We start from the raw sequence: 14,963 nt of genomic DNA on the forward strand, positions 1-14,963 counted from the left end.
GTTTTCCTCTTCCTTCTGTCATCCTAATTTTTCTTCCGTTGGTTCTTTCCCTTCTTTGTCTACTCGTTCTTTACAGTATCTATCTTCATTCTTGTCTCTCTTCCTCTCTCTGTCCTCGCCTCGGTCTGTCCTCTCTCTTTCTTTTCATTCCATCACCTCGGTCTTGTCTCTGTCTCCCCTTCTTCATCTTAGTTTCCCTCTTTCCCTATCCAGTTTATCCAATCCCTCTGTCTTTCTGTTCTTTCCTACAATCTACCCTATTTCCTGTCCCTGTTCTCGTCTTTAGTTTCTCTTTCTCTGCTTTGCATCCTCGTCTCAAATCCGCCCTCCATCCTGTCTCCCGCACATGACAACTTGGTTCATCATCCTGTCTTCGCTTCTACATTCCTTCTCGCCCCTGCCAGGCCCGCTACGGGAGCTCATAACTCTCTCTTTTCTCTCTTCCTTCCCCTCGCTCTCTCGCCCTACTAACGCTTCGAGTACTTATGTAGCCTGTGAGACGCACCGCATGTTACTGCTGCCCCCATAACGCTTTAACTAGTGCAAAAAGGTGATATGCTTAGAGTAGTGAAACGGGGTGGAATGTGCATGATTAAGGAGGAGGAAGAGGAGGAGTAGGACCGGTAGGAGGGGGGAAGAAGGAGGGAAAGAAGGCAGTGGACGGGGAGTTGGATACTTTTCACAAGAATCACGTTTCTGCACCACGCATGAGCCTCCACAAGACACGCACTCTCCACACATCCATGTCACACGTTAGTCGTTAGACACACGCGGCGCCACCCGGAACATAACATTGGTGTGAGACTTGCACCAACACCTGAAAGACCGCACACACACACACACACACACACACACACACACACACACACACACACACGAGAATTACATCACACACATATACAACGCCCTTTTAAACCTTGTCCGTGAACCAAGAACACACACACATACACAACTCTTGGTATACATAATTTCGTTTAAAGGACAGTTTTCTTTTCAATTCTTCAAGTTAGTCTGTGTCTCTGCTCTGCGTTGTATGCCTTGCTATAGGGGTAGTCTTGGTCTCTGCCTTGGTGTCAGGTGATGAGCGGCTGATTGGCAGGGACGCAGGGGGTCGGGAAGATCGGGGAGGTGATGGGTGTTGCCGCGCAGGTGTGTGTGTGTGGGTCGGTGATGTGGCTACCAGTTTATGGTGTACAGGTGTGTCTAAACTCTTATTAGTCACCAGCCAGATGTTTATATTCACGGCGTACACAGAAGAGCGATAGGATATTTTCTTTCTCGTATAGATAGATGGATAGATAGACAGGCAGAGGGAGAGAAGCGGGCATCCACCACTGGGGATTTCGTACATTTTAACAGCGTCGCTCCTAATTACAATGCAGAGGCAGGTGCGGGGCGTTGCGTCACCTGCTCGCCTTGTTTACTTCCCCGCGGTGCGTCCCGCGGCCACCCGGACATTATGCCCGCCCACGCCCCGCCCACCCGGCATTCATGGGGGTGGGAGCGAGGTGAGGGTGGTGGTGGGTGGCTCCAGTGGGTGTTATGATGGTAGGACGGGAGTGTTGCCCTTTGCTCGGTGGTGGTGGTAGGCTGAGCAGTGACTGGCTGGGCAGGATAGTAACGGAACCTTTGCAGTAGAGGGTTGTGAACGGTGTGCGGGGACGTCCTTGCTTGCTGAAAGGTGTCAAAATGGTGCTGGTGCTGGCGCTGTGTTGGACTGGACGTTGGTTCTCATTCTTGGTTGCTGCCTCTGTTAATAGTTTCGTGTCCTCCTCTTGTGAGGGGAGTCGAGAGGAATTGACGGGGCATGAGTCGTTTCTCTTGACTTGTCATTGCAGGTGTCAGGGCAATGTTAAGCTTCTTTGTCTTGCATTTGATTGAAATGATGACTTTTCCAGCGATGGGCATTGTTAGTCTGCATAGCATCTCTCTTCAAAGCCTTACAACCTTCAACATGATACTTCAGCCTCACTAACCTCTTTCTCATGCACCTGTTCACTCTCCATTCCTAAACAGTACGGAAGGTTCTGTTCAGCATGCAGTGCTGTGAAGTCTGTAACAAGTATAACAGATTGCACTGCTGCTTGAACTGTTGAACCAGCTTACTTTCCGTTAGCTAACAGCATGTAATTACTTTTAAGATGCCAGTTGTCGGTATTCCATAGTTTAGGAACTGTTTCGGATTTGGTCTGTCCTCCTGCTCTAAGTTTACAACACTCCCTTGTAGCTTTGCATGTGCCTCCGTTCCTTCGTCAGCGGAAGAACCTGTGACTTCAAGAGCATGATTATCACTAACCTATTTATGCCTGCCGCCTCATCGCACCCCAAACAACATCCTAACGCAAGCCTTCCTAATCCTTGCACGTCAACCAACAAACTAATGCAAGCCTCGCTAACAGCTGCACGCCAAGAAACATACTAATTCGAGCCTGCCTTTGCCTCGCTTGCCAAGGAACATACTAACGCAAGCCTTCATAGTCTTCCTAACCAAGAACACTGGCCATCCTGTACCCTGCCATAAATCCCACGCCAAGCAACACACTGCCGGAAGTCTTCATGAACCTTGTACATTCTCACATCCTTCTCCATGGAAGACAATGGTGTGATATTGTGTGTTTTCTGTCCCCCCACAAGGCTATGCCACGACGGGTCGGTCGAAGAAGCCCTCCCACAACCCGGCGGGCGTGAGGCGGAGCCGGTCCTTCCAGGTGGGTTCAGGCAGGGTGGACGAGGAGTACCCGCCGCCGCTCAGCAAGGACTCTCTCTCCGGTCAGGTTGCACGCTACGTTCGGGAACTCGAAAAGGGAATACAAATGACGGTAGAAAATATGATGCCCAAGAAACACCCTCTCCTCCAGGGCGAACACCTCAAGCCCCCGCCCAGTCCCTCCAAAGACTCCAGCCACTCTGGTCGAAGACTCATCTTGGAGCGGCGTCCCAAGGACCGGCGCCCCGCCAGCTCGCCCAGCGACTCTGGCGGTGACGGCACGACCAAGCTTGAGTTTGATGACCGATCGTCTGGCCGACACTCCGACAACTCCTCGACGCAGCGCCACTCAGACACCGCCTCTGACATTGTCCTGGACGCAGAAAAAATACAGCCTGAGGGCGATGATTACAAGTTGGTCTTCATCAGCTCTGACTCTTCTAAGGACTCTGAGCTGAACTCCTCCATAGATTCTGACACTTCTGGCTCACCCTCGAGGCGGGTGTCGAGTATGAGCGCCGTGAACGACTCTGACAACTCTGGCTTCATCGACGAGAGTGACTGGGATTACTATGAGTCGCAGTCTCAGGCGGGGCGGCAGCGGCGGGCGAAGGGCGCTGCCCCGCGCGTCACTGCCCCGACCCGTGTGGACGCCTGCGTCATGACAGACGGCGAGTACCTGAGCGGTGGTGGATCTGAGGGGGAGGAGGACAGCGAAGCCGAACTGTCACTCCGAGTGCCTTCTCCCGCCAGCTCCCCCTCCCACCTTCGGCATGACAGTGGGGTCAGCACGGAGAGTCCGGAGACAGACGACACAGCCACGCCCGTCCCCAGCCAACCCATCCTGGGCCCCCTGGGTGCTATGGATACAAGGGATATTCACGCTATGTTGCGCCAGACGGAGGCAGTGCAAGCTGAGGCTCAAGCTCTCCAGGCGGCCCTGATGGGCGCCTTCACCCCTTCAGAACCTGCTCTCACTGCTATTACCGGCGGGCGTTGGTTCAGGCCGAACAACTCCACCCGCAACTCGGCTGAACGGTCCACGAGTGAAGTGTCTTGCCACGACCAAGCACGTGACGCGGGCACTCCCCAAGAATCTCCTGCTCTTCGAGAATATCGCAATAGAGTCTTAACGGAAATACAGAATTACTACGGTGTCAACCCAGGCTCCGCCGGGGCTGGCCGTGGCCGCCTGCACACGCAACAGCGTCCACGCCCGGCCCCTGATGTTCCTCCCCCTCCCTTATCTCGATTATCTTATCAGAGGAGAACCAAGCCAACGAGAGAGGCTTGTGAACACGACGCCAGTATGAGAGCTGCGCCCGCACCGGCGGGTACTACACCTGTGCGCAAGTCTAGCCGGGACATTTGTATACAGACTGACCCAGACCCAGCTGTCCTCACCTCCAGTTTTGAGGAGCCGCCAGCCTCTGCGTCTCCAGAACAGCCTTCTCCTCCCGCCAGGCCGCTGCGAGGCTCCTCTCACCGCCAGCCCGCCACACAGGCCACTAGATTACCAACAATAACGAAGGATACACAGCTAAGGCCGCAAGGATACAGCGCGTCCTGCGGCAGAGGTGGAGGTGACGGCGGTGTTAGGGTTGAGAGAGGTGGGGGAGGTGGGGGCCGGGAGCGAGAGGGGGTAAAGCCACTCTCCCCCCAGCTGCCTCACCCCCCTACCTTCCACCTGCACCTCACGCTCAGTCGAGAGACCTCAGTCGCGCACCCGTCCGACTCGGAGACGGATGAGAGGCTCGCGGAGAACAGTTCCTGTGTCAGTAGTGATCTCGGGGGGGAGTCTGCGAGTGATTTCGAGTACAAAGACGACCCTAGTGAACGCGGGGAGTGTGTTATGAGTAAAGTGAAGGTGAAAAATGAACGCAAAGATGGTGGAATCCGTGTATTAGAAACAGAGGGCAGCAGGGAGCATGGCGGCCAAGGAGTGGGGAAGGAGGAGGCGCCTTGGTCCCCCCGCATAGCAGCAGCCAACACCACGCACGCACCGCCCAGCACACGCCCGCCAGCACCACCGCCCCAGCCCTCCCCCGCCACAGCCATGAACGCAGCACGCCCTCCACAGGTCACCCTCCCCCAGGACCAGCTCCATCCTGCAGGAGACGGAGACCTCGACGCCTGTGAAAGAGTAATCCAGGTGGAGGACGCGCCTTCCAGCCCGTCTCCTGCCCCGCCCTTCCTTCTCAACTTCGGGAAGGGTGTGGAGGCGCCCTCGAGTGGCACGAGTGAAGGTGAGGACACAGACGAAGACGTGCATGTGTCTCGGAGCTACGACATCACCGGCGAGGGTGGAGGCAGCGGGAGTGAGGCAGAACACAGCGGCCCGGAGGAGTCTGTCCCGGGCCTCCTGCAAGTGGAAAATGACTCCTCCTCATCCTCCGGGGACAGCGACACCGACGAGGACAAGCACGTCAGCAAAAAATACAACCTCACAAGGTCATCTTCATCTGAGTCCGATTTAGCTCAATCAGACACGGACGCTCCTGAGGACCTCGAGCCCAGTACAGCAGCCGGCGAGGAGCCGCCCGTGGAGGCTGTGAACCCTGACGTGAGCCTCGAGGTGGTGGACGCGGCCGAGGCTGGCCTTATCAAGGAGGAAGAAGGGGAGGGGGAGGGAGAAGAAGTGGCGGTGGAGGCCATAAATCAACAAATCTGTGATCTCACATTGAACGACACTGTTATTCAAACGGAGGGCGGACGGCAGCCGGCCGAGGACGCCTCCGCCCCCCAGGAGGTGGATAATGCGGAGGTGAAGGATGAAGTGGATAAAGCAGATAGTTTTAAAGTAAATTCTAGTGAAAAGGACGAGAGTGAGAGCGAGTGTAAAGGTAGCAGCTGTGTGCAGGCCGGCGAGGCGTACCCGAGTGAGGGAGGGAGTGGGGAAGCCTCAGGTGTGCTGGCGGAGGGTGGCGGTGACGGCGGCGCAGTCTGTGTGGCGGAGGAAGTGTGTGCGGAAAGGACTAGTGAAGTGCTCGAGGGGGAAAAATGTGATCAACATGAGGATGTGAAGGAAGTATTAAGTGAAGAAATTCAGGAGTGTAGCGATGGTAGCGATGAAAATACGAGTGAGGAGATTGGGAGTGGGAGCAGCGCGGAGAGTTTGGTGCTGAATAATGTAGTGAGTCCAGGTGAGGGAGAGGCTGAGAGCGAGGCCACGGCCGGCCCCGAGGCGCCAGCTGTGGACCATGAAACTGCTCCTCAGGCTGACATTACTCCGGAGGCAGAAGAACCAAGCTCTGCCGATATTTTTGACGTGGAGTGTGAGGAAGAAGTGACGGGCTCAGTAGAAGCGGCTCAAGACGTGGAGACTGAGGTTACGACGGGGGCGGCACCAGTGTGTGAGGAGCTGCCAGTAACAGCTGATGCAACAGTACCCTCTGACACCGGCGCTCCTGAAAGTCCAGCCACTGAAAAAGAGGAGGAGGAGGAGGAGGTGGCAGGTGAATCAAGCTCTGAGGCAATTCAGGAAGAGCTGGGGGCAGGGAACTATGAGTCACCTGCCGAAGGAGAGAACACACAAGACACACCATCGTCAACTGATGACGCTGCTACCACCAAAGAAGACACACAGCTGCTCGAGATATCCGAGGAGACTGAAAGAGAGACTGATGGACTCTGTGAAGGGGATGTGGAGGAGAGAAAGGAGGAAGAGGGAAAGGGTGCCTTGCCTCAAGGCCCGAGCGTGCCCGGGTATCCAAGTGAGAGTAAAGACCAATTCTCCGGAGAAAGTGAAGGGCCGGAGTCTGATGCTGAAAGTAAGTCGGCGGCGGCGGCTGTGTCGGGTAAGAGCTCTGAATCTGCTGGCACGAGTGCCGACACCGGAAGTGAGCAAGTGGAACACAGCGGTTCTGCTCTCAGTGGTGGCGGCCACACGGCAGTAACTCATGACTCGCATGCGGGCCCGCACGCGCCTCCCGCCGCTCCCAACAGTGACAGCATCGTTTGCACAGAGGCCGCGGAGCCTGAGGATCCAGAGCAAGTGAACGGCCAGGGCGATGACGTGATACTCGAGTGTGGTGATACCAAAGTGAAGGAGTTGAGTGGTGAGGGAGAGTCCAGCGAGTCTGGCCATTCGAGTGCTGGTGAGAGTGAGGAGGAAGGGGACGACCTTGGCAACGTGGTGAAGATCAGTGTGACTGAAGGAAACGACAGTCAGCACGAGGACGACGGCGTCAGCATCCCTGTCAATGTGGTGGGCAGCGAGGGAGCGGGGCAGGAAGTGACAAGGTTTGCCGTGCGGCGGGTGCGTTCCCCCGAGATAGTGTCCCGCCACACGCCCCCAGTACCCTCCCGACGCGCCAAGAGGTCCTCCTCCTCGGACGGCGTCTCCTCCTCCTCGGACATCGACAGATCTGACGCCGATGCGAGCGACTCTGCCGACACCGTAGTAGAGGGCGGAAAGCTGCATGCCGAGCTGCGTAGATTTGCTCAACAACAACGTCGCCGCGACCACGACGACAAGGGCCGTGACTCAGACGGACCCTCATCAGCTGACTCGGTCCTTCAGGGCGCCGACAGTGAGTCGCAGTGCTCAGACAACAGTGAGGAGGGGAACTTGGTGTCCATTGTGTCCGTCGGGGATGAAGACGACCACAGCAATCGTCTGGCCTCGCAGGGCAGGATCTATATCAGGTCAGACTCCACAGACTCTGACGTACAGATCAAGCCCACCTGCATCGTCGTGACGGGGTCGTCGGGGGCTGAGTCGGGTGAAGATCTCGATGCTGATGTTGAGGGCAGCAATACGGACCGTAACATCAAGAAAGATGGTAATGACGTGACCATCCTGGAGGTGACGAGTGACGTGCGGCGCGGCCACGTCATGTCAGTACACGTGACTAGTCCAGACTCCTCGCGCAGTGCGTCGCCTGCCCGGAGGAGTCAGGTGAGCGAGTTGCAGTCCATGATACTCACTACTCGCGAACGACAACAACAATTCCGTCGTTCTCCGACAGAATCTTCTTCCAGCCTTGCCAACTACTTCACGCTCACCTTAGGCACAGACTCCCCGCACGCCCCGCGGAGGCTCAACAAGACGCCTGAGATCCGTCGACGTAAAGTTGAGCGGCCCGAGTCTGTGGAGTCTCCTACGGCACCAAGTCCAATAAGTCCAGCCCAGACTCCAGACCACTCCGAGGGGGATCTGCTGGCCTACGAGGAGCACCATGGCATCGACATCGGGGATGAGTTCAACAGCCAGCCACAGGAGGCTGACTCTTGGGAGGACGGAGACAGAGCCGTCTCCTTCCCTGACGAGGCCGAATTTGAAGAAGACGTCTCCTTCGACGAAAATAATCAAAGCTTCGCCGAGGGAGATGAGTTCGACGGGGAAGACATTTACATGGATCGTGAAGTGGAAGGAAGATTTGATTCAATTGAGGACGGCGAGTCAATAAACAGCGAGTCTAATTACAGTGAATCTTCAGGTGACGAAGCCTGCGATAGAGAGGACGAACTTCGGGGTTACTATAACAGAGCTATTGACTTCACGCTCCACACCATCATTGAGGAGAGCTGTGAGGAGAGCGACTATGAGAGGAAGCCGAGGGAGGAAGATTCTTTGAAAGCTGACCCTTCAGAGCTAGAAAAATATTTTTACTTCGACTTAGGCAACGGACCCGCCGACCCCAAGAAGTACGCCAATGAGGAGAGTGAGTACAGCGACACCTTCTCAGAGACGTCGAGCTCCATCTTCAGCGAAGGGGTTGACATCGATTCTAAATATGACGAGGAAACAGACCCGGCAGAGCTCGCGTCATCAAGATTGGAGAAATACTTCTTGACAGAGTTCATGTTCGAGCGACAGCCCTCCATCAGGTCAATGGGCGAGGATTCTGAGCTCCACACAGACGAAAGTGGCTCCGTTGGCAGTGACTCCGAAGGTTCTCCCAGCCCAGAACAGCCGAGGAAAAAGGTTGTTATGAGGCGGCCTCGGGGGTTTCGTACAGGAGTAGCCAATAGATGCCTGGTGTCCAGCGGTGACAGGTACGACGGAGCCCCCAGCGACGGCTCTCATCACTCAGAAGGGGACGACGTGGAGAGGACGATGGTTAGTGGGGAGGACGAGGCCTCCACGGAGTCTGAGGAAACAGCCTTTGACAAGGGAGATGGTCAGTTTGACACGATAAAAAGAAGGAAAAAGAAAAAGAACTCTGGCGACTATTCTGACAAGAAATCGGATAGTGATAAAAGTGAACTGAAAGTTGTTGAACAGCAGCATGACGCCGATCACAGGGAGGACCTGAGTGAGCTAAAGAACGCCGAGGCACTGAAGTCACTGATGCACGAAGGAGAAAAGGTGACGAAACGCGTTACAATAGACTTTGATAAAGACTTCAGAGATAAGTGTGACGAGAGGATGGAAAAAGAAGGGGACCTTTCTGACCGGAAATACCAAAGTCGAGACAGTGGATTCATTGGCAGCTCGGATGACCTTCTGAAAGACAAGCCTGAAGACTCCAGAGATCAAAAAGGACGCTCCTCCTCGGAGTCCAGTGTGGACGACGGCGAGGCGTCCTCAAAAAGAACGGACAGCCTACAGGTGTCAACGGGCAAGAATGGCGAAGGTAAAGGTGACAGCTTTGACAACGACAGCAACAACAACAAGTCTGAGACGGAGGAGCGAAGCAGCGGGGACGGGAAGGTGTCAAGGTCCAGCACGGGCTCCTCCGTCGACCTGACGCCTTTCTGCCCCGATAAGATGAGAAACAAGATTTGCCGGAAAGATTCCTTCAACAACTGGAGCTCGGACGAGGAGACCAACATGATGATGAACAAGATGCGCGCCTTCTTCAAGACGATGATCAGCAACAACCGCGAGGCCCCGAAGGGACAAAGAGTGAAGCCGCCTCAGCTGCTGGCCTTCGAGGCGAAGCTCACCAACCTGATGAAGACGGTGCCCGGCATCAACGACGAGCAGGTGAAGGAGATCGTCGAATACCTGAGCTCCGAGGACACCTGGAGCGACTCTTACGACTCCTCAGATTACACGAGCAGTGATTTGGAGGGCGCCTATGCTCTGCTCGATCAGGCTGATCCTGAAATGAGAAGTGACCTCCAAGAACAAATTTCTGCCTCGTGTCAACAAATAATTCAGAAATTTGATCAGAGTCGTGAGCCGAGCGACACTGACAGCGCTCACTCCCTCACCCGCTCAGAGAGTTCAGAAGACGCGTCGCCCTCCAGCAAGGACACTGTCTTCGTTTACCAGCGGCTCATGTCCTCCATCTCTCGCCTCAAGCCAGACAGTGACCGGGGAAGCATTGGCTCCGGCTCCCAGGGTGCCTCTCCTCCCCTCCTGGCCAAGGTAATGCACCACATCGGCAACAGGCTCGTGGCACTCATGCACGAGGTGTCGGGCGGCAGCGAGAACGGCGATGACGACTCACTGAGCGGCGGCCACCCCGTCACCTCCAGCCCCAAGGTTCCACTTTTCCTCCCGAGGAAGCACAAGTCTGTAGAGTCCATCTCAGACTCCTCACTGGACAAAAGTTCATTGACTAGCACCAGTTTCGAGTCTGAGGACAGCCCCACCGACACCGAACAGTCCCCAGAGTCCGACCCAGGCACCCCCAAGGCCCGCAGCCAGAGACAGGGACAGGGGCCACTTTCTGTTATCAGCGAGCGATCCTCAGCCGAAGACTTCACCTCCTTGGAGAGTCAGCGCACGGTGTTCGCCTCACACGACTCTCCCCGTCACCAGATACGTCCAGACGCCGCTCGGCCCCAGCAGAGTGCGTCATCTGAACGGAGCCTGGAGGAGCGGGGCGTCACCAACATCCAATACTTCGTGACGGAAGGCAGCAACAACGAGGTGGAGGTGTGGCAGAGCGTCACTATCGACGAAGATAAATTCGATGCTCGAGAACACCACGGCGTCCCCCGCGCCCGCCGCAGCGCCCGGAGGCAGGAGACAAGGAAAGCAAAGAGCCACATGAGCCTTGAAAAAATCCACCAGGAGGATGTTAAGGCCACAGGGGAGAGGTCAGAATCACTTGGTGACTTGCTCGACCGTGTTCGCTCCTCAGAGTTCTCCAGCAGCTACGAGCAGTTAGACTCAGACTCCACACTCAAGGCCTCAGACTCCCTCGATCGGCACATTTGTAGCAGTTCCTCAAACTTTCGCCTCAACGCCTCCAGTCGAGGCTCCCTCACCACCAGCAGCCGAGGCAGCTTGGCGGCGTCTAGTCGTGGCTCATTGAATGCCGGGTCCCGAGGCTCCCTCCAAGGCTCCTCAGGCCCCGAGGAAGAGGAAGAGAAAAAGCCGAAAAAGTTAAACTTCTTCCGATACGCGCGACGGTCGTCCATGCCGGACACCAGCAAGGACCGCATGTCCCCGGAGGTGCGGTCCACTACTCTACCTCGATCAAATCCGACCCAGGTGGCCTCCACGGCCTCCCTCCCTCGATCTCAGTTCGCTCTACTCAACAAAACTCCTCCGTCCGTCACCACCTCCACGCACACCACCGTATCTTCCCCGGCCTCCACCCTGGAGAGGCTGGCGGGGATGGGCTCGTCGGTTCCCCGCTCCGCCAGGTACCACGCCCCCGGGTACCGACCTCCTCCCTCCACCACTCCCAAGCGTACCGTCTCCACCCCGGGGCTCTCTTCCTTCAGGAAGGACACATTCAGCTGGGCGCGTCAAGGTAAGACACGTGTGTTTATTTTCAACCCTGACCTCAGGGTCAATGTTTTTTTTCCAGAATGTCCGTGTCTTATACTGACGTCACTGTGATGTCATGTCCAGGCATTGAAGACTCTTGCCGTGTGTTTGTTCACTTAATTGAATTTAACCTAGTTTTATGATATGGAAGGTTAAGTGAGGTGTGGCAAACAAATAGAAATATAAAACAAAGTTATGCAAATAACAATGTAAAACATAATTACGTAAGTCGTAGTAATTTTGCCTCATATGGAGGTACTCGCGCGCGCTAAAAAATAAGTTGAGTGTCGTCTAAGAGACGTTATGGCTCGAGAGGAGTGTGCGGGCGCCTTGCCTGAAAACTAAACTAAACGTCGGCGAGAAGCTTGATTGTAATGGTCAATGCCAGTGTGACTTATAAGATGTCGTGCTCTCACACTCACAGGAACCCACGGGCGATACATTCCTTTGTAACCACTACAGTCACCCACCTTGACTGTTACGTGTTTCCCTTCCCATGAGTCACACTCATGCACCAGTCAAGTCTACACACACACACACACACACACACACACACACACACAAAGACACGCACAAACAAGATCTATCACAAAACAGTACTGCACCTAATCAGTTTACGTGTAGGGGTGCATTCTCCCGCCTCCTCGGCACCCACATCGCTCCCTGGTGTGACGAGGCTGCCGGCGGGGGCCCTGACCACCCCCCATGACAGTAGCATAAGGAGCACGCCTGCATCTCCCGTTACTTAGCCGAGAGAGAGGAAGGGAGGGAGGGGGAGTTGACTGACCATCGTGCTTGCGACCCGCCAGTCTAAGTATTACAGTGCTTCGTCGCTAAACGTGTAACTGTGAAGCGTTTTGCTGTGAGAGAGAGAGAGAGAGAGAGAGAGAGAGAGAGAGAGAGAGAGATGCTGCAGGACACAACACGCGCCATTCGTTCAGTTAGGTGTGTGTGATGCATAATAAACTTGTCGCGGCGCCGTGCTCGTCGAGGTCAAACCACTGCACAAGGGCGTGACCTCAATAGCGCCGGCATCAGTTTGTGTACCGAGAGGCAGGGTTCTGGAGCCGCTCCTGTTTGCGTTTAGACTGTTACCGACTCAGAAAAAGAGAGGAATGGGAAACAGTGACCCTCGTTGAAGATTAATTGTCGAAGTTAGCCCACTACATAAGGGATCTCACTAACGCATCCATCGGCCCCTAACACAAAGCGAGATTCTGGTGCCACTTCTGTTTACCTTAAGAGAGTAAAGTAGGAAAAAGTAAAAGGAAAATTAAATCATAGCACGAGATGAAGCTATTTTTTTTAAGGTTTGCTCACCTCACCAACGCATCCATCGCCTAACATAAAACAAAGTGGGATTCTGGTGCTGCTTCTGTTTACCTGTAGAGAGTTACCTGTGCCGGAGCAAAGGGAAAAGGAAATCATAACACGTGATGAAGCTGAATTGTCGAGGTCAGGCCGCTACACAAGGGCGTGACCTCAATCACGCGTCACCACAGCGGGATTCTGATGACTCTCCTGTTTACCTTTTAACTGCTGTCTGTGCCAAAAAAAAAAAAAAATGGAACCCTTGACAGGCGATGAAGCTAACTTGTCATGATGACGCCTCCACTGCATGTCTTACCTAATGGCGAGACTCTGGTGCCTCTTCTATTTAGCCTTTTCAATGTTACTTATACCAAAACAAAAATAAGAAAAAGAATCCGTGACAGGCGATAAAGTTAGTGTCTCAGTCATTCCAGTACATAATAGTTCCTTCATTGCACAGCGTACCTAATGGCGAGACTCTGGTGGCCCCCCTGATTGCCATATAAGAGTTAGCTACGCAGAAGTGAAGGGAAAGGAAACCGTAACGCGCGTCGAAGCTGCTCGTCATGTTAGCAAGTGTGGTAAGCAAGCGGCTGAGGGCGGAGCAACATCGGCTTTGTTCGAGGAGAAAACAGAAACAACTTCAGCTCCCTCACCCCCGTCAGGCGTGCCACCAGTAGCAGGAGGGACGCACACCAAGGGTACCAACATAAGCAAGTCGTGCTAGTAGATCGAGGCTGGACTTGTTAATCGTAACGGAAAGGGCCGCTAGTCTCTCCTTCCTCGTCTCCCACGTCATTCCTTAAGGCAGTTCACTTGACTTGTTGTTCGTTCCTCCCTCGCTCTTTACACACACACACACACACACACACACGATAAGTCGAGTGCGTGTGTACGTATATTGCATCATCATTAAGTGGTTGTTGACTGACATAATTCTGTGTGCTTAGAAATATCTGCTCTTCCGCTTATATTGAGTGCCAGTCACTTGTCACCTCTCTCTCTCTCTCTCTCTCTCTCTCTCTCTCTCTCTCTCTCTCTCTCTCTCTCTCTCGCCCGTGATCGCCCCCACCCACGTAGTATAGCATCGATCAATAAACCGTTAACAGTCTGCAGGAGGGGGCGCCGGGCAGCCAGGTGTGAGGGCTCGCGGGCCCCTCCTCCCTGCACACCTGGCTGGGGAGAACGCGATACCTGTAGGAGGCGGCGACCCTTTCTAGCAACAGTACTATAAAAAAAGGAAAAAAAATACTCCGGTTTGCGACGTTAGGCCGTTCATTTACACCCTTTTCCTGTCTCCAAGCCGTTCATTTCGTAGTATCTCTTGCGTGTGTGTGTGTGTGTGCTACAAAAAAAAAAATGCTCTGGTTAGCGACGTTAGGCCGTTCATTTACTCCCTTTTCCTGTCTCCAAGCCGTTCATTTCGTAGTATCTCTTGTGTGTGTGTGTGTGTGTGTTTATTACATTCTTTCCCCTAGAGCTATTTGCCGCCATTCATTTTTTTCCACGTTCCATTCTCTCTCTCTCCCTCTCCCTCTCCCTCTCTCCCCTTCCATCCATCTGTTAGAATTATTCCTTTATACTTTCCGTCTCTTTCACTCATTTGGTGGTGATGTTTGTTTGTTTGTTTGTTTGTTTGTTTATCTCCATCCACTTACCTCAGCCTCAAATGTGAATGGTTTGTACTTTTTTTTTTCCTTTCTCGGTCGCTTTGTGTGTGTATGAAATTTGGTCTCTCTGACGTGTAATTTATGCAGGTGACTCGCATTCCTCCGCCCTCGTGGCCCGTGCGATCCACATGCTAGGCTCTAAAGCATCTACCCTCATCTCCTTATTCGCCTCTCTCTCTCTCTCTCTCTCTCTCTCTCTCTCTCTCTCTCTCTCTCTCTCTCTCTCTCTCTCTCAAGTACTCATTTTCTCCCTTTCTCTCCCACCACCCAAGCCGCCCCCCGTTCACCTTACCCAACCTTCTCCTACCCTCACTTTCACCCCTCCCCGTCCACACACACACACACACACACACATACACACACACACACAGAGTTAAAAAAGAAAAAAAAAATAATCACACCTTTCCGTGGAACTTTCCTTTCGGCTCAAGTTCACGATTTCGTTCCCGTTGTGACTCACCGACGTTTTCTTTTTTTTCTTTTTTTACTGGACTATAGAAAACAAATGCACATGGCGTCGTCTTGATTTCCCTTTTTTTTTTTTTTTTTGCCGCGTGTTTTCTGTGGTTTGTTATTATTCCGGTTCGTTGGAGGTTCA

At 54.0% G+C, this 14,963-nt stretch overlaps 1 protein-coding gene across 8 annotated transcripts in view; it reads left to right on the forward strand.

Moving 5' to 3' along the window:
* LOC127000010 (uncharacterized) overlaps positions 1-14,963 on the forward strand; it is a 238,333-nt gene that overhangs the window by 139,346 nt on the left and 84,024 nt on the right. For all 8 annotated transcript variants that reach the window (XM_050863391.1, XM_050863390.1, XM_050863384.1 and 5 more), the window contains one exon: positions 2,635-11,367. In XM_050863391.1, the coding sequence (XP_050719348.1) occupies positions 2,635-11,367 (8,733 nt within the window). The remainder of the gene's footprint in view (positions 1-2,634; positions 11,368-14,963) is intronic.

This window comes from Eriocheir sinensis, chromosome 17, assembly GCF_024679095.1.
Source record: "Eriocheir sinensis breed Jianghai 21 chromosome 17, ASM2467909v1, whole genome shotgun sequence".
NCBI lineage: Eukaryota > Metazoa > Arthropoda > Malacostraca > Decapoda > Varunidae > Eriocheir > Eriocheir sinensis.